This window comes from Furipterus horrens, unplaced genomic scaffold (genome assembly GCF_987537825.1).
Source record: "Furipterus horrens unplaced genomic scaffold, mFurHor1.1.pri manual_scaffold_15, whole genome shotgun sequence".
In the NCBI taxonomy this organism is placed as follows: Eukaryota; Metazoa; Chordata; class Mammalia; order Chiroptera; family Furipteridae; genus Furipterus; species Furipterus horrens.
The window spans coordinates 11,640,697-11,659,996 of NW_028327185.1; the positions used below are offsets into that span (position 1 = coordinate 11,640,697).

General features: G+C 39.1%; 2 protein-coding genes across 3 annotated transcripts in view; one reads left to right on the forward strand and one right to left on the reverse strand.

Moving 5' to 3' along the window:
• SMYD3 (SET and MYND domain containing 3) overlaps positions 1-19,300 on the forward strand; it is a 466,700-nt gene that overhangs the window by 59,585 nt on the left and 387,815 nt on the right. For both annotated transcript variants that reach the window (XM_090263211.1, XM_090263212.1), the window contains exon 2: positions 18,308-18,371. In XM_090263211.1, the coding sequence (XP_090119337.1) occupies positions 18,308-18,371 (64 nt within the window). The remainder of the gene's footprint in view (positions 1-18,307; positions 18,372-19,300) is intronic.
• On the reverse strand, positions 17,295-17,805 carry LOC149992413 (large ribosomal subunit protein uL15). Its single transcript, XM_090263283.1, has one exon. The coding sequence runs from the start codon at positions 17,787-17,789 to the stop codon at positions 17,343-17,345; it is 447 nt and encodes a 148-aa protein (XP_090119409.1). The 5' UTR covers positions 17,790-17,805; the 3' UTR covers positions 17,295-17,342.

Genomic DNA, 19,300 nt, shown 5'->3' on the forward strand with positions numbered 1-19,300 from the left:
AATTTGTTTTATAGCTTTATCTTTTAGCAAACAAGTTCGGGCATTAATAAAAACAAAATTGTCATGCACAAAGAACATTGCTTCTACCCTTAAAACAGGACTAAACAAACAAACAAAAAATGCTGGAAAGCTGCAAGTTTATGACCTTTGTTTTTAACCCATCAGAGAGCTTAGGTTCCAGGGCACCCAACTAGTTTGAGGACTGAGGGACAGGTGCCTGCAGAGAGAGACGTGAGCACTTGCTTACCTGGGGCAGACGTGCTGAGCAGCGGTAAGAATTTAGCTAGAATAGTTAATGAAATGGATGGATGCTGAATGTGGCTAGCAAGAGAATATAAAGTCCCTGGAGGCTGCACATATCAGGAGAGTTTCATAACTACTGTCAGGACTTTTCTCTACAAACTCTCCTAAGTGTTTCCCTAAAAAGACAGGTGACATTCCCAAGAAAGCATCTTTTGGTTCATGGCTGGAGAAGAAGAGCGGCTGCTACTGATGGAGCAAGAAATTCTGCCAGGACCCTTCTTCCCCATCTTCTCTTTCTCCTCTAGTAACCGGAAGCAGGGGGAAGGGTGGAAAAAAGTCACTGTTGCCTTTAGGGCCGTGGTACAGATCTGTCTCACCTGAGGTAGGGAATAGAATCAAACCCATTCTTGGGTGGCATGTTGTGTCCGGAACCACAGCTGGATAAGGGGCAGGGGCATTGAGAAGGCCACACCCCTGAGGCCCAGTCATATGGAGACCATCTAAAGTTGATGCCTAATCAGAAGAACAGAAGAATCCCAGTTCTTATCTCCTGTCCCCAGAGGGATAAACATCAAGTAACAAGCGACAGTGGAATAGTGCTGGTAAGAGGGGCCAGACTATGCGAGACAGACCCTCCGGGAGGGGCGGCACAAGGGGAAGACCCAAAGCTGAGTGGAGAGCAGAGAGAGAGGAGAAGCCTTGGCAACCCAGGCTCCACTCCAAACACAAGCTGCCAGCAGAGGAGTTTGAAGATGTGGTGCATGGAGGGTAACCATAGTCATGATGAATGTCAAGTTCAGCTTGGCTTCTGACTAGATTAATTTAACCCCCACCCTAAAGGCATAGCAGGAGAAAAGGTGTGTTTATTTCTAGGCATAAAAACTATTCCCTCAGTCTCTGCTCTCCTTCATGAGATGTTCAACTTTCAACCCCGCCCCCCCCCAAAAAAACAAAAAAAGCGAGGCATGTGAAAAGCCAACACAAAATCCAGCACATTGTCAAGAGGCAAAGCAATCAACAGATCAGATTCAGATAAAACACAGATACTGGAACAATCTGGAAGAAAATTTAATGAAAAAAGTTAACAGCATGATGAACTAGAAGGGCAGTTTTAGCAGAAGGACCGAGACTACAAAAAAAAAGAGTTAAATGTAACATCCGAAGTGAGAAAAGAAGCAGAAATGGAGAAGGCCTTGGGTGGGCTTATCTGTAATTCTGACACAAGGAAAGAATCAATGACCTTCAGAAGTGGTCAGTAGAAATTACCAGAAAAGGGGGGAAATTGAAAAAGAGAAAAGAGGAGGGGAAAACACACAGAACAGAGCACCTAACAGCTGTGGAGCCGTATCAGCGGATCTAACATAAGCACGATTGCAATGCTGTAAAGACCTAAAAAATTAAACTGGAAAAGGCGAAAGTATAGGGAGCGAAAACTGGTCAAGGGTTACCAGGGTTGGGGGTCGGGAAGAGGTTGACTCCAAGGGACAACCTAAGGGAATTTGGGGGGTAATGAAGCTATTCTGTATCATGACCTTGGTTGTAGAGACCTGAATCTGCATTGATCAAAACCCAAAGAACTGTGTTCCTCAAAGAGTGAATTTTCCTCTATGTAAATTTAAACATCCCCAACAACCAGTATGTGAGGGGAATACAAATTTACTAAGAACCTAACTGTATTACAAATAAATAACATAACGTCGTTGAAGGGAGTGGGGATGAAAAGAACGAGCCTGATTAATGTAAGAAAATAGAATTTTGACTGAGTACTTTAAGGCCAAGGACAAAAAAGAATGCATACGAGTACTGTACTCTAGTTACTAAATTTGTTTTTTCATGGAAGTATGGATTCTTCTTAAACTATATGTTTACCAGGGTTGAAAAAATTGGTACAGTAGATAACGAGAGCCAGGTTTCTGACTGTCAGAGAAGTGACAGGAAGACCTAGGGAAAGGCGACAGGTTAGAATGAACCTCGTGGTGTTGCGCTACAATCAGAAGTATCTGTGTGAATTCATTCTGAATATTTCAGCAATACACATACAGAGATACAGAAATGTAGATGTACGTGTATGCATGAGCCAGTATACATGCATCTATTTCCTGTCTCTGGCTGCTGAGAGGGTCTGGAAACAGATACACGGTGGCAACAAGTGCATCTCGTTCCTCTGTCTTGTGTTCTAAATACCATTTTCCAATAGAAGAAGCCAGGGTTCCTTGGAGAAGCGGGTGAATCTGGGACTGGGTTAGAGAAAATACACAGTGAGGCTAGAACGTCTTGTGGTGCCAGAACCAAGGAAGTTCCTAAAAAAAAAAAATAAAAGACTTGGGGCAGGTTGCGAGTCACAGGCGCCAACCTGAAGGGGCTCTTGTGGCCAAGGCTAGGACAACTGGAGCACCGAAATATCCTAATAGTTTTGGTTTAATAACTCATAGAATAAAATAAAAATCTAGGAGCCTATAGTGATACAAACAAATAATTTAAGGAATAAATAAATGGTGAGATAGCACACTGGAGACTTTGAATTATAGATGTAGGAGGGATGAGTGAAATGGAAAAGCACAGTTAGAATTATTACCCCAGTAATAATTACTACAGGCAAGAGCTGGTGATGGATGATACAGTTAGTTGATGGAAGTCTGAGAAGAAACAGGATGTCTGCAGAATCTCAGAGTATCTCTTCCAAGATATTAATTACTAGGGAAAGAGTTCCTTTATAGGGAATAAGCTGACAGATATCACCTTAACCAAGAGAAGATCACATCACCTTTGTGGCATTCTTGCCAAAATGCGTAACCTCAGTCTAATTGTGAGAAAACATTAGATGCACCCCAAATACTTCATCATTACTCTCCAAAAATATCAGGTGTCAGAGGCAAGGAAAGATTTAGGGATTGTCACAGATTGGAGCAGACTGAGGAGACAGGATACCTACATACATGCGTTGTAGAATCCTGGACAGAACTCAGGTGATCGTGGAAAATTTTATTTGAAATCTGAGGAAGGTCTGTAGTTTAGTTGATAGTATTGCATCAATGCAACTATTTCTCAGTTCTGATAATTATGGGATGGTTGAGTAACATGTTAATATTAGGGGGAGCTGGGTGAAGATTATATGGGAATTCTCAGTACTATTAGTGCAACTTTTCTGTAAGTTTAAAATTATCTAAAAATAAAAGGTTAAAGGGAAAATATAGTTTTTTTTAGACCACTGTGGGCTGATTCCTGAGGTAGTCTGTAAAAACAGAGCTCCTGCCCCCAGTTATTGGAGACTTAGATCTGTGAATTTTAGCTCAGCTTAGGAGCATTAGGTTCTTTTTAATTCCTCTACTGTTGTTATATAGTTTTATTAAAAACAAGGGATACATTTTCATAAATACATTTTCTCTATAATATTTTAGGGTGTTTATATTTAATCTCTCAAGTGGATGTGAAGGAAATTTGAACATGTAGATATTACTAAAAGCTTCAGGCTTAAAAAATTAAAAAACTTGGCCCCTACTCCCTACTATTATTTGCATTATTGGTTCATGAAGTGTTGAGTAACAACTATGTGACAGGTGCTGAGCTGGGACCCATGGTACAGAGACTATTAAGGTAGGTCTCTCCCCTTGATGAACTTCACTTACTTGGAAAATACAGAAAAAACAGTAGTTAAAGTTCAGTGGTGTGGGGGCTGTTGTGATCAATGTGGTTTTATTGAGCGTGTTTTCTGTGCTTTCCTTGTACTTTCTGCTTGGAATTCTTCTATTATTTAGAATCTCGACTCTGTTACTCTCCCTCTTCCTACACCGCAGCCGCATTAAAGCCCTTTTGGAACTCTCAGTACTTCCTGATGTTTTTCCCAACTTAGAGAAGAGCAGTAATTGGTAATTCTTGTCCTGGATATACATTATCTAGTATTACAGTTATTCAGAATACCTCTTGGCTTAACACACTACTCTTACCAAAGAAACTTAGAAATACATATAAATAAAATACCTTCACTAAAAATTCTGCTCCTTTGTTCTATTTATTCCCAGGCTCTATTAATGAAATAAGAAAATAACTTATGAAATCTGTGGACTCTCTTCATAGACAAAGGTATATATACACATTTTGCAATAATTTCAGATAATTAGATTTCATCAAAGCTCATCCATTTGACCCTAGGTAAAGAGCCATGTTTTTGGGCAAATATAAAGCATCAGTTTATCTTGATACTTGGTTTGGTTCTCATCACGTTAGTAAATATATATCGGAAGGGGGGGGGTAATTATGGTAACTCAAACAGTGGAAAGTTATATTTAAAAAAAGACTCTTGAATGTTTTGTGATGGAGACCATGAAGGCTTATAGTCGGATCATTATAAATTGGAAGGCTGGCTTCTAAGTAGGAATATGATTTAGAAAATAGTCTGCCATCTGTTAGGCAGCCAAGATGAAGCAAGTGAGTGCCCTTCGCTTTTTCCTCCAGCGGAATGAACAAGGACTATAGCAAACCGGAGGATGACAGACCTGTAACCTTTTCTGTTACCCTGTGTCCCTCCTGCAATTACACAGTGAGGTCCAGTTCTTTTCCTTCTTCCCCTCCGCATTCTCGACATGTTCCATTTGTCCTTGTGCTATTGCCAGGACATTGGCCTAACTTGATTTTAAATGTGAAACTTTTGGTTCTTAATGTTTTGGTGTCCGAGCGGTTGTGCTGAATTCAGATCCCAAGTGCTTATTAAATGTCTCCTATCGGCAGACTGTGCAAAGTCCACTTTTATATGCCTTATTTCATTTGATCTTAATTAAATGAGGTTTTGAAATACAGTATTCCCTCACTTATTGTAGGTATTACGTTCCAGATCCCCCCGCGAAGTAGGAACCTTACATTTATTCTACACTCTTAAACCTACGTAACTTTAACAACATATGTATACAGTACTGCCAAATCCTGTGACATAGCAAAAAATCCACCATAAATAAATAGAATATTTTAAAAAATCCCGCGATACAGTGAGGCCGCGAAAAGTGAACCACGATATAGAGAGGGACCGCGGTATAGCTGAGGGACAATACCATTTTGTCGTGAGGGCTGAATTGCCTTGAGAGAAGTGTGTGGGAAACCTGAACTGGTCTTTCAAGAGTTACTCATGGGAGGTAGTGGAAGAACGGCATAAAATTTGCACAAAGGGGCATACAGGAAGGCCAGTAAGACAGTGGAAGATGAGGTTGTGTGTCTGCTTTCAAAGTCACCTCTAATACTAAATGCTAGTGATGACACATTTGCCTACATAAAACCGTAATGTGTTTACATGTGAAGACAGAGTGCTCACTCATAGAAATAAATTGTTTTATTATTCATGCATCGGGGGTAAGGAAATATATGTTACAGTTATAGCTTGTGATTTACTTGCTGATTGATAATATCGTGGGTTCTGTTATGTGAAACTTTCTTATTTATAGTTTAATTTGTAACATATTTGAGCTAATTTTGAATTTTGTTAGTCATACGTTATGAGTTTGTTTGCCTTTTTTCCCTTAGAAATAGTCGAAGAAAAATTCCCTAGTAATCATTTTTATCATACAGTGAAGTCTCGCAGCATTTTGAAAACTCAACCTGACACAATGAAGGGATATTTTTCTCCTCAAATGAGCATGAATAAACTCATTTTAAGAGCATCTCTTGCTGTTCCTTGACTTTACACAGATTACATATTTTGAGTTTTTGATAAACTTTATTTCCTGGATGATCTCCCTTACTCCATGCCCTCCAATTGACTTTTCCAAAAGCACCAAACCCTACCGTCTCCCCACCTCCTTTAAAATCTTTTCTGCGAGAACAAGGAGAATGATTAACTTTCTAATTGATGTGTCATGGTACAGCTCTCTGCAGTACTTGCATTAAAGCAACTTAATTTTTTAAAGATAGCCAAGTTAAATATGTAATCACTAGAGTAATTTAAAAGAATGAATAGATATAATTAGAAACTGTGTTGGTGTTTTTATAGGGCGTCACATAACTGATAGTTCTGGTATGTACATGCCGTTGATGGTAAATGGTTAGGACAGTTTCCTTGGCGAAGGTGTTTGAAGAGGTAATCGCACTTCCACACGTTAGTCCACTCTGAGTTTGACATAACTTTTGTGTTATTTTTGTGCTGCTTCTGCAATTGCACAGTGAAGTCAGAAACATACATATATTGTGCTGTCTTTTTTCTCCTCCCACAATGGAGCCAGAAATGTGGGTTTTAAGGTACTGATTGATTTTCTCAATTCTAATAAGTACAGGGCATTTTGAATATTTTAATGGCTCCTATTATAAAGTATTAAGTCCTTTTTAAGAAAGGAGGAACTCAGTAAAAATGGAGTTTAAGGTTTTTGGTTTGGTTGCCTAGAGCCAGCAGACTTGGAGAGGGCTTTCCAGAGCGGTTGTACATACACTGGCTCCTTTTAGAAGGCATGACCTCACTGATAGAACCTTTTCACCAGGTTCTGCCCGGTGGTGTAGTGTCCAGATTTTGGATTGACTTATTTTTCTCAAAAAGTTAGCATTATAATTAAAATAAAAGATTCGTTTGCTGAAAGTTACAAGTTATATGTGTTAAATTTGAAAATCTTTATGGGAACTAAATGGTAATGGAAAAGAAATACAATAAAGATTAAAAAATAAATGTACAGAAGAAGCAGTTTGTCCTGAGATGTGACATACAATAACTAAGTAAACACACAAATATTTAATTATAAATGTTATTTGCTATAATGAAAATAGACTACGGTGGCAGAAAATATGTGCTATAAATTATGATATAGGGTATCTGTATGATTTTTATAATCCTTAAGTAAGAACCAATTTTATTTATTCCAAAAAATTAAAAGAGAAAAAGAAAATCTTTGGATGTGTGCTTCACAGCTTTTTTCCCTTAAGTTTAGGATAAACGTCTTGGAATTGGATCCCGCCCCACAGGGCAGGCACTGTCTCCTTCCCCTCCACCTGGTGCTGTGCCCTGGCCACCTGGGTCACCGCAGCTCAGCTAAGGGCCGTCTTTTTCTGACCTCCCTCCTGTCACTCCACTCACACTGCTTTCAGCCCTGTCCTCAACAACCTAAATCCCAGGGGACATCTTTTGGTTCTTGTCTTATTCCTTCTTGCTGTGAAATGTCTGAGGACTTTCTGTTTTTCTTAAACGCTGTTTTCCTACGTCCCAATTTTCTTTTCACTTAATATGGTTGCTGCTGCTTATTCTAGTGAGCTCCTTTTCTGCTCATTCCACTAATGATGTGGTTCCTTGGCTTCTTTCTCCTGAACAAAAATTCTCTAACCATTAAGCAATAAGTTTTCGTTTCCTCCTCCCCTCAGCTCCTGGTAACCTCTCATCTACTTCCTGTCGCTCTGAACTTACCCGTTCTAGATATTTCATATAACTGGAATCATACCGTATTATCCTTTCGTGTCTGGCTCACTTCACTTAGCTTAAAGTTCTCAAGGTTCATCCAAGTTGTAATAAATATCAGAACTTTATTGGTTTTTTGATCTTGGATAGTCATACTAATTTTCTCTTGGAACATTTGTGTGATTTTCAATGCAAAAAATAAATTCTTTATTTTCCTCCTTTTTCTTTTATATAACCTTAGTAACAGCTTTAAAACATATATATTCCCAGTGGATACTGTTATCATTGTGGGCTTGTTGATTCATGCTGATGAATAGTAATTTCTTGCAAGTTATCCCGGCACATAGGGCTCATTTTTCATGTGCTCTGCATAAAAATAGGGGTGATGAATATTAATCAAGTAAGAATGCAGATTTGAATGCTAAGTCAAAAAAAGCTTAATTAGAACACACAAGTCACTCTTCTGGGAACATATGTTCTCCTAGTTTTGTAGCTTAAAACTTTTTTCTTCTTCCAGCCTATGAATTGATAGGAGTCACTGTACGGATAAGGAATTTGGGACGGGGTCTGGCGGCGCTGCTGCTTATATGACGTTCTCAAGATTGTTCATTATTATTGGTAGCATGTTTATACCAAATTGTTTTTCCCAGGACAAAAATATGGGTTTATTCAACCAGTTAAACCAAGTCGACTTGTTGAAAAATTTTTATGTGAAGGCCCTGCACTGGGTACCACATAGGAGATACGAAGAAATGTAAGGAACTTCCGGCCTGATGCACTTACTTGTGGGAGTTATACCTGGAGGGATGCAGTTCAGACATAAATATGTTTATCACAAACATGCAGGAAGTTAAACAACAACATATTAATAGAATTAAACTGTTTATCAGGAATGCAATAAAAGTGATATCAGGGGGTAAGTAATAATTAAAGGAAGTATGTAGACGAGTGGTGTTCAATATTTTTATTTTAAATAGTGCGACCCTTTTTTTTCCAAATTAAATCTTAAACTAAACCCAAATATGTAAAAAAAATAAATAATTTGCTAGGAACCAGGGTTCTAGATATGACTGAATACTTTACCTAAAGCCTAGGTCAATTTTCTTATGAGCAGATGGGATTAATAGGGGTTGTTGCAAGGACCGCAAATAATGGATGGAGTATGGAAAGCACCTACAACCATCTAGAACATTCTCAGTACATTTTATCTGTTAATATTGCTGTTACATTAGAAGAGAGGGGGTGGGGGCGGACAGCGCCATGCTCTCTTCCCATGTGGAATCCTAGGCCTAGTGGCAACAAATACTGAGTTTAGAGAAGAAAAGGTCACTTAAAATCAGTCACAGGGGTTTTGGTCTTTTATTAAGAGCGTACCTGGGTTACCAGTTCCAAGGGTTTATTAGTTTGAATATTCTCTTTTGGATATTATCCTCATTAGTGTGCTATGAAATATACCTAACCCTAAGTAGTCAGCCGTGAATTAAGACAGCATTTTGTAACAAATGCTGTGCCGCTCATCAGGATCTGCCCATTGTGGTGCCAGAAATCTGGCTGTGGGATTCAGGTATGGTTTACCTGATCCAGATACACGCGTATCTTTTCCTTCATATATTTGTATAATCTGTGAATATGTGTGAGAATATATATGTATGCATTTTGTCTACATATATTATGCAGATAAAATATGTACATTAGAAACCTTCAGACTGATGGCAATGAGAACTACTTACATGACGTCACACATTTTGGGTCTCCTAGCGAACTAACGCTAAACTTGAACCTGTATGGAGGACGGAATGGTTCTTTTCTTGGCTGGATTCTCCTGACTCCCACCTGGCTAAGTCGGTATAGCTGCGTCTTGCTTCAGGGCTTTGTTAACTTACCAGATAATGTTTTTAGTTTTTCCTTACATATTTCCCAAGAACAATCTTTGAATTCTTTAAAATTAATTTATTTAGAACTTTGCTTTCTTCTAATAAATCCCTCACATATCTCACTGCTGACTTCATTTATAAATAACTGTTTGATGACTCAGCCATGCTATTCTCTCTCAAAAGACTGTTTTGCATTTGATGGCTGCTTCACTCTGCATATTCTTCAGATAGAGGGGCCTGGAGTCCAAGGGAAAAAATGGATTTCCGACTGGGTAGATATAGGGAGACATTTTTTTTGCTATTACCCTTAGGTATCTCCTCTCCTTTTCCACCTGTAAATAGCAATTATAGGAAATTATTCTTTAACTGCTTAATATTCATTATTTACATTAGCACATCAAAAGAAGATATTTAATACTTAAAGTTAATGGTTATGTTTTTATGAGTTTTAATAAGTTGGGGACTAAAAAAAAATCTCACTCTGATTTGCTAATGCATCTTTATGAAAAGAGGTGCTGTTAAAATAAATAAACCATTCGGTTGGGAATAGAACTATTGTAATTTCATCGGTAATCCTTACTGATTAAAATGAGCTATTTACTAGTTAGTATTGGTCCTGGCAGAGAATAGAGCCTGATGACTGAGAGCATGGGTTCTGGAGTCTGACTGTCTGGGGGGGCATATCAGCTGCACTATTTACTATGTGACTTCGGGCAACCAAGCTTATATTCTCGAGTTCTCTTATCTATAAAATTGTGTTAACTTTGCTACCTACCTCATAGGGTTATTATGAAGATTTAATGAGATACTGCGTACAGTTTTTGGTATGTTGTTAGCACTACTTATAATAATTATAATAATACCATGGCTGGTGTGGCTCAGTGGATTGAGCACCAGCCTGCAGACCAAAGGGTCACTGGTTCGATTCCCAGTCAGGGCACATGCCTGAGTTGCAAGCCAGAACCTCAGTTGAGGGTGTGCAAGAGGCAACCACACATTGATGTTTCTCTCCCTCTCTTTCTTGATCCCTTCCTCTCTCTCTCAAAATAAATAAAATCTTTGAAAATAATAATTATAATATATTGAGAGGCAAGCAACATGGTGCAATGGAATTTGACAGATACGATTTACAATCCTAGCACTAGGGGGTAGAGGTAGCTTTATACATGACCTTGAACAAACTGTCTCAATGTCTCTGTATTGATGTCCTCAACTATAAATTGTGGGTAACCTTCCTTATCCGGTAACTGGGAAGATCTGGTACACAGCAAAATTTAAAAATTGCCACTATACTATTTTCTTCTTCCTTTTCTTTCTGGTTCTTTGTTTAGTTTAGGGATGCTGAACATCAGAACACCTTTTAATTCCTTGAAAAAAAATCAGCTGGTATGCTTTTATAACACTTTAAGTAACTCATTCAATATGCTTTGTTTAGTTTTATTGGAATCTGTTGTTTTTAATGCTTGCCCTATTTTTTGGTTGAATTATAGGAAATAAATAGCAGGCATTGAATAGAGAATAAGTATTAAAGAGCTTTAAAGTTTTATATTTAAAGAATAAGTAGAAAGCAAAAGAATAGGCAATACAGTTTTGTTTTCATTAGAAGCTATGAGGGTAAGAAACTAAGGACAGGCCACCGAGGTCCGGGAGATGAGACTGGACTCCTGTGTTTTGTCTTTGATTTGCTGATGGAAACACCAGCAACATTCGCAAACTGCATTAGGAACCACCCAAGGTGGGTCAAGGTGCTGAGAGGTTTGAGATGATCTGATGGTGACCAGCCTAAGATCATGGTCCTTTTCTGTCTCCTCCTGGGCAGGTGCTGACACAGGTAGGTGACTCAGTGGGGGCGGGGCAGTGAAAATAGAAAGAGGAGGGATAGTGGCTTCTATTCATGCCTCAAAGACTTGCTTCAGGGCAGGGTTTGGGATGGGAAGAGTCCAGCACTATCTGGAGAACTCTTTCATTTTTCCTTCTGCTTATTGATACTGGGCAGTCAGAAAGCTGGTGCTGGGGGACATGGAACCCTGATTTTCCTGTAGAGTAAAATATTGATAAGAAAACAGCAAGGTGGTATCACATGAGTTCCTTCTGCGGACCACGAATTATTCCCACAGAACATCAGCCTGGTAGGGCACAATGCCTCCTTTTTATAAAAACGTGTTCTGAAACAGATACACACACACAATCCTGAAGAAAAAAATCTTAGCTAATCTAACTGCTTATACACACAATTTCAATATATCCATAGAATGCCCTAATGATAATGTAAAGAAGAAAAAAATGTAAAGTTATCATAAAAGAGTGTATGTTACCAAATATAAATGGTGAAGCACTACTAGACTTCATGGTGAAGAATTACTTTAAATGTGCAGCTCTAGTGGAAACTTGTGCTGGCGATTTAAATAGCATGATATTATCATCTCAAATGACCAACAATTCTTGGTCAAGTTTTGGACAAAAATAGTTCGATTTCCTTCGATTTACCTAGTACGTAGTTGCAATCCTAGGAAATTCAGCATATGCTAAGTCCGCTAAAGGACCATAAGGATTACGTTTGTTTATATGTAGAAAGGCATTTGGTTCTAGACCTGAATGTATTAAGTGTTAAAGAGCTAGTTGGACATTGAAGGCTGTGTGGCATTGTGACTTGTGCTGTAGTACGTGGACACCCCTGTCTCCTTCGGAGTGAATGCCTATGCTACACCCCGAATCTTTGTGAAAACCAGACCACCTTCAGTGCCAACTCTTCCAAGAAGCAGAGCTCATTCCCATCCAAATTCGCCAGAGACTCTAGAAGACAGGACAGTGATCACTGCTGAAGTCACACTCCCATTGCAGGAGACGTCCCCTTCCCTGTCATTGCCACGCCCATTAGATAAACTATGTCTAATACTGTTACCCAGCAAATAGGTTGGAAATGCTTTGTTTGTTTTGGAAGAGAGATGTTAGCGTGTTGGGGTAACATTGCCTATGAGCAGGAGCTTTGGATCCACACGGCCTGCCTTCCCACCGAGTCACTGCCACCTACATCAGTTTCTTAACCACGCAGCCTTCAGTTTATTCATCTGAAAATGGATCAGTACATTGAGCTGCCTATCATGTGGGCTTGGTGTGAGGATTATTGACACATAGCACTGTGCACACTGTGTGGAAGAGAGACGTGTGAGAATAGTGAACAGGCTTTCCAAAGGTGAGACAGGAGATAATTCCATTACAAAGATACAGAGCAGAAAATTAAAAAGATGATCTAATTTGATTTTCTCTCATAACGTGTCTTGACCAGAGTTCTAAAAAGATTTTAATGGCTAAAATTCATCATTCTTTACTTTACCTTGCTTTTGGCAGGGGCAAGATGGTTAATGGCTAATCATTAGAGAGCTCTTACTATGTGCCAAGCACAGTACTCATAGCTTTACAAGTATTGTATTATTTAATTTTTAAACAAACCAATGAAGTTGTTACTACTGTTAACCCCACTTTTACATATAGAACCATGAGACAGGTTGAGGAATTAACTCACATTATCACTGTTTAGAGAGTCAGGCTCACATCATCGAAGTTCAGAGTCCATGTTTTAATCACTGGGCAACACTAAATAAGGAAATGGGCAGATAAAGACCCCACTCCTGCTGGAGAGAAGCCTCAGCAATCCAAGCCCGGGAACAATTTCAGACCCGTTGTTCTTGGTGACTAACCCTTGACATTCCTGGTTGATCCCAGGGTTTTTATGTTCAGCAACCTGGTGTTGGTTTGGGTTTTGCTTTAAACAGGGGGTTGGTGTCTAGATCAGGATCCTCCAAAAGTACTTTCTGCAATGATGGAAATACTCCATATTTGCTGCGTCCCATATGGTAGCCAGCCACCAACCAGTTGTTGCTAGTGAGCACTAGAAAAGTGGCCAAGGTGACTGAGGAAGTTAATTTTGAAACTGCACTGAATTTTAGTTAGCTTAAATATAAATAGCCACACGTAGCTAGTATTGGACAGCCTAGTTCCAGGTAAGCAAAGAGGAGATGCATGCAGGGGCATCTAAACGCTGCAGTTTGGCTGCCTTTTCTGTCCCCTGGATTTTTAAAACCGCCACGCTGCATTCAAACAGGAGCCAGCGTCTGCTATAACGGATAGAAATTTTACATACAGTGATGGGACTGACTTCTGCTTTTTTTTGGATGTGGAGGCCTTAGTGCCACGTCTTCCGAAGCACCCTTTGTCTAGCAGGGGGACACCCCTGTGAAGTGCTGGTGCGCTCAGAGGTCACCGGCTCCAGCGCTCCTGGTCCTGCCCACCGGCTCAAGATGCCTTTAATTATCGCAGCATCTGTTTCAGTTTTCAGGCTGGAGGAAGTGTATTCCCTCCAGCCTGAAGTCAGCACAGATGGGATCTTGAGCTGAGGCCTCAACACGCGAGAACTAAATGTTGCTGACCTCAACAGCTGCGGTTGCCATGGTGCGTGGAGAAGTTTTATATGAAAGAGCAAAATTTCCATTTATAGCCATCCTCGTGGTTTGAATTCAAGATGGGTCCGTGAAGGGTAGCATATGTTGCTGGCTTTGTTTAGTTTTTAAAAAATCAACAGCATTAGGACAGAAGTAGACTGTTTGTGGTTGGTGCGTGTCCATGTGTGTAGCAGTGTGCATCCCACTTCAGGTGTGTGTCCAAACATGAATTGATGTGAAACTGTTGACCTTGAATCAGGGTATGTGAGATGGTTCCGTGCTTAGTGTGTGTATGCTTAAATTTAATTTATTTCTTCCTCCTTTTGAGCTTTATAAAATGGTATTATTGCTGAATACAGTCTGATGGGAATTTTTTTCTACTCCACGTTACAGTTTTAAGATGCATCTGTGTTATTGCATTTGGCTATAGTTCACTTATTTTTACTGCTCTGTGATATTCCACCGTATGGAACATGCCACACCTTATTTATTCACTCTCCTGTCAGTGGACTTCTGGGTTCTTCCTGAGTTAAGTATTCTTTCAATTGATTATACTTTCTGTTGCATTATTATTGGAAGATAGCAAGGACAGGGCATAGGCCAGCCACATCGCAGAGGGAGGGACCAGTAGGAAGAGGGCTCAGGGCTATAGGGTTCAGTTAAAATGGGGAGAAGAGAAGGGAAGTGACATACACTGCATTATTTTCTGGATGCTGGAAACTGCCACTTATGCCCTCCCATAACACTGAGATGTAATTCTCATACAGGCATGTGAGAGCTTTAATTATCTCCATCTGGTAAGTGAAGAAATGGACAGAGAGAGGGGAAAAGTGACTTTTCGAAGATCGTGCCGCTAGTAAGAGATGGAGCTAAACGTTCAACCTGAGTTTTTTGGACCTAAGTCCTTAAAACTCTCTATACAAGGCAGTGACGGACAGTCAAGGTTTATGACTCTAAAGACAGAAAAAGTATAAACGTAAAGAGCTAACAGTTAGGCTCTGTCTCTTAAAAGAGCAAAGTAAACATGGCACCAGGGACATTTGAATTCAGGGCAGACAAGTGAAGGAAAACGAACGAAAGACACTTCCGGTTCGAGGTCCCTGCATGTTGCTCTCCGACACCACCCGTTCTGACCCTGCACCCTGGCTTGGGTGTGACTTACCTGACTACCTCTGCAGTCCTTGCTCTTCTAGTAATTTTCCTTCCGCAGGTATGAACTAAAAAGCCATGTAGTTCCAGGATCACCCTTAATCAGCCATAAATAGAATAAGTTGACCCTGATTTTTCAGCAATTTGCAATACGAGGCTTTTTCTGTTTCTTTGGTGAGAATGAGGCTAGAATGGGGTGGGAGCCTAGCAGAGGGGAGAACTTGTTTTTTTGAGTCTGTAACATTTTTGCCTGATACAAGCACAATCCATAATAGAATGTAAGTACATAATTGAAAATTTATTTTCATGACTGAATTATTGACTGCTACTGCTAGCCCTGAGTGCATAAAGCCCAAGTGATTGTGCAGCAGAATAGAGAAAAATCTCGGGGTGAACAGGGGCTGGAAATGGGCATTGCTTTTTGCAGGTGGCCGTTGTACGTGCTCATGTTTTATTTAGGTGTTCAGCAGTGCCATTGGAGTTTCTCATTAAAGCTGTGACTGCACTTTTAATTGTTTATGAAGCCTGACGTAGATTTAAGCCTCAGACCAGCTTGATGAGGCTTTGCAAAGGTGAGCTGTATTGCCTCGCACAGAGGCTTCTATCCTTTATCCTGAGTGTGAAGGCAGCATTGATTCATAAGAACGTTACAAAGAGCTCAATGGCCGTTGGAGTATATTGAGTGGGGAATGAAATGCAGAAGTCTGTTACACATACTCTGTCTCTATTAACCTCTCTAACCCTTCCATTTAGTTTGATGGATAGAGGGATTTGTGCCCTGAAATCACAGAGGGATCACGTGCTCAGATGTGGGATCATCTTTAAGATGGCATTGTTAATCAGGGTAGCAGATCAAGACTCAGTTTAACTGCTTTTGAACAGTTTTGCTTCACGTTTTATTTTAGTAGTTAATGAACTTGGAAGATATGTAGTCAGCAAATCTCATCTTGAATTTATTCATTAAGCTAAATAGGCCAGATCTGTATTTTGATATTTGATTGCATTTTGTATTTTGGTATGTTAATCCTATATATATCGAATTAATAATGTTTCTATGAGTATCATAAAAATATTGCAATTCTGTTTTTTCCATTCTGTTGGAAAAAGAAATGATGAAGTACTGTTTAGAGAGGTTATTCTTCTACTAGGCTAGAATACATTATGATAGTAATCTTAAAATAGCATTTGAGTTACTGGGCTTTAACAACACTGTTACTGAGATGTTTTAAAACTTTATATGATTATCAAATACCTTTTCAGAGTTTAATGTTCTCAATGATTTTTTTCTTGGTTACTTCAAAATAATTCTTTCAGCATTCCAAACAAGCTTTACTTTGAAAATGATCATTAAATTAACCTAAGGAAATATGAGTTTTAACATACCGTGATGATGTTTAGCTGCCCTAGTTTTTAAAAAGTGAGTATTGTATTCATTCACCAGTTTCTTTCGATTTATCAATTTCAGATTTTGTGAAATTTATGAATGTCAAGTGTTTCTGAAAGTGACAGTGGGAGAATAATTTCTTTCCATGTGAATGTTGTTTTCAAAAGGACATGTGCTTGGATACCATGTAATTCATAGTCCTTTTTTCTTTTTCTTTTTTTTGTGCCTAGGATAATTAAATAACATGCATTGGGTCTATTATCACTTGGCTAATGTGGTTTTTCCATGGCAGTTTTTTTCTTAAGCTTAAGTTTTTTAATTCAACTGCAGTAGCCTGAAAGGGGCAGGAATTAATTTTTTTTAGACATGGCTAGGAAACTATAGTGTATCAAACCATTAGAAATAATAAAATAGCACAATTAATGACTGATGTCAACCATGTTATTGTTCCTTAAAATTGTCTGAATCCCTCAAGTATTTGAAGTGAAATGAAATGTTGAAATGCAATTGGTTGCTGGTGTAAGTTACAAGGACTTTTTGTGAAAGGTACTTCATATATTAGGTTTTAGTTTATTAAATTACTTCCCTTCTAGACTGAGCCTTGTGAAGGCACGTGCGGTTTCTGCCTTGTTCTGTGCTCATTCCCTGCTGCCTTTCATGGTATCTGCCTTTATAAATAATTGTTAGATGAATAAAAGAATGATCATTTTCTTAAACTAATAATGGTATCTTAAAATTAGTCACCTAGCTCTTGAACTTTCTTTAAAGGGTTACATTTCTGATTGCCTTTTTTTTTTTTTTTTTTTAAGAAAATGTGGGCTTGTCTTTCTTTTTTTTTTTTTTTTTTTTTTTGAAAAGCACTTGTGAAAATTTAATGAACTCCCCTCCATGTGGCTTCAAGCTACCAGCACACAGGCCCCACCAACACTTTTAATCTTCTCTTCGGCTCTTCTGCTGAAGAATTTGGCCTTCACAATGACAGGCTGCTTTGGGAGCTTTCCCTTCCCCAGAACTTTGTAGTAGCCCGATCGCACCACATCAATGATGGGAGCGACTCCGGTTTTGCTTTTCGCAGCATTTACCCGTGTCTGCTCACTGACCAAGGTCCACAGTTTGTCAAGGTTGACAGTGGGGCAGAAGCTCTGGTTCCTCTTTAAGTGGAAATGCCTCATACCAACTTTCCCAAAGTAGCCTGGGTGATATTTGTCGAAGTTGATCCTGTGATGATGCAAGCCACCAGCATTACCTCGGCCTCCCGGGTGCTTCCTGTGCTTGCCGATACGGCCATGGCCGTGGCTCACGTGGCCCCTAAGTTTCCGGGTCTTCCTCAGTCTGGATGGCATGTTGATGGCCGAAATGCAAGAGAGCTGGGCTTGTCTTTCAATTGGAATTCATGTGCTGATTTTTTTTAAAGAAAGAATGTTTTCAGGAACTGTCTGGTGGCTCTGCTTCTGATACTTCCTTTCCTCTTTCCCTGCCTCTCTCTCTGCAGGGAAACTTTACCCAGATGCTATTACCCCAAAGAGAAAAGCAGTAATTAAGTTAAGTCTCCATTTGATGTGGGGCTTAGCTAGACAACTCCATTTTTCCCTTTGAGTTATCTTTTTAATACACTGACGTGTACACTTAAAAATGGTTAACGTGGTACATTTTGTGTTATATATATTTTATCACAATTAAATAAAGAACATGATGTACACGTCTCACATTGAAGGTGAAAGATGTTCATCAATGCAGAAATCTTAAGGGACCATCCAGATGGAGTGAGCAGAACGTGTTGGCGTCAGTATGTTGATTTATGTTTTCTTTCTTCAACCAGATACGGTTCTTGGTTCCTCATGTGAAATCTATTTTTTAACAGGAATGAAAAGCTGATGCGATGCTCTCAGTGCCGAGTGGCCAAATACTGTAGCGCCAAGTGTCAGGTAAGAGTGTTCAGCTCCAAGCGCCACCTCCAGGGTCTCTAACTCTTCAGTTCATCCCCCATCATGCCTGCTCGCCTGTTTCTGCTTCTTCACAACCTTTGCCCTATTTGAACTTATTTTCTTTCAGTTTTAAAATAATGTATGTATATGGTAAACTATATATAATACATATGTAAATTTAAATATAATGGGTACCATGACAGAAAACTAAGTTTTTACTTTTTCCCGTCTTCTTACCCTCCTGACCTCAAGCCTGTCCCCCAGAGATGACTGCTGTTACGTTTCTCGTGTGCTTTCGCATCGTTTTCTGTTTTCTTGGGTCAACATATTTGTGTGTTTAAATCCCTCATTTAAAAAAAACAGATAAAGGTTATTCCGGCACAAATTCTTATATAACTTGATTTTGTTTTTCATTTAATAATCTTTCTAGAGGGACTTTTTGTATCATCACACTTTTTCCATTATGAATATGCCACCAACCTAATTATAATTTTCCCATTAATGAAAGCTTCGATATTTTCCAATATTTTATATTGCCATTAATGCACTGGACACCCTTTTGTGCACATTTTTGCACACTTCCACAAATTAATTATAGGATAGATAATTTCTTCTCAGTTGTATTGATTAGTAAAAGGATATATGCATTTTGAATTTTTAAAGATAATACCAAGTGGCCTTTCAAGAGTTTGAGTTAATTTACAACTGACAGTCTGAGAGAGTACTGCTGTTAACATATTTGAAAGCCTTTAAGAATGTGTAATTAACATTCTACGTGACCTTTACTTCTAACCTTCTGATTAAGTCATCTAATAAATGTAATTATGCTCTAATGAATTGTGTCATAATAAAAAAGTCTAATTGGAAGCTTTCTGTCTGTGTCACTTGCCCCCGCCCCTCACCCATTTCTTCTGTTTCTTTATTTTGAG

What these genes read in the sequence shown, in the direction of transcription:
- LOC149992413 (XM_090263283.1), bottom strand. Translation starts at nt 17,789, where the DNA reads ATGCCATCCAGACTGAGGAAGACCCGGAAACTTAGGGGCCACGTGAGC.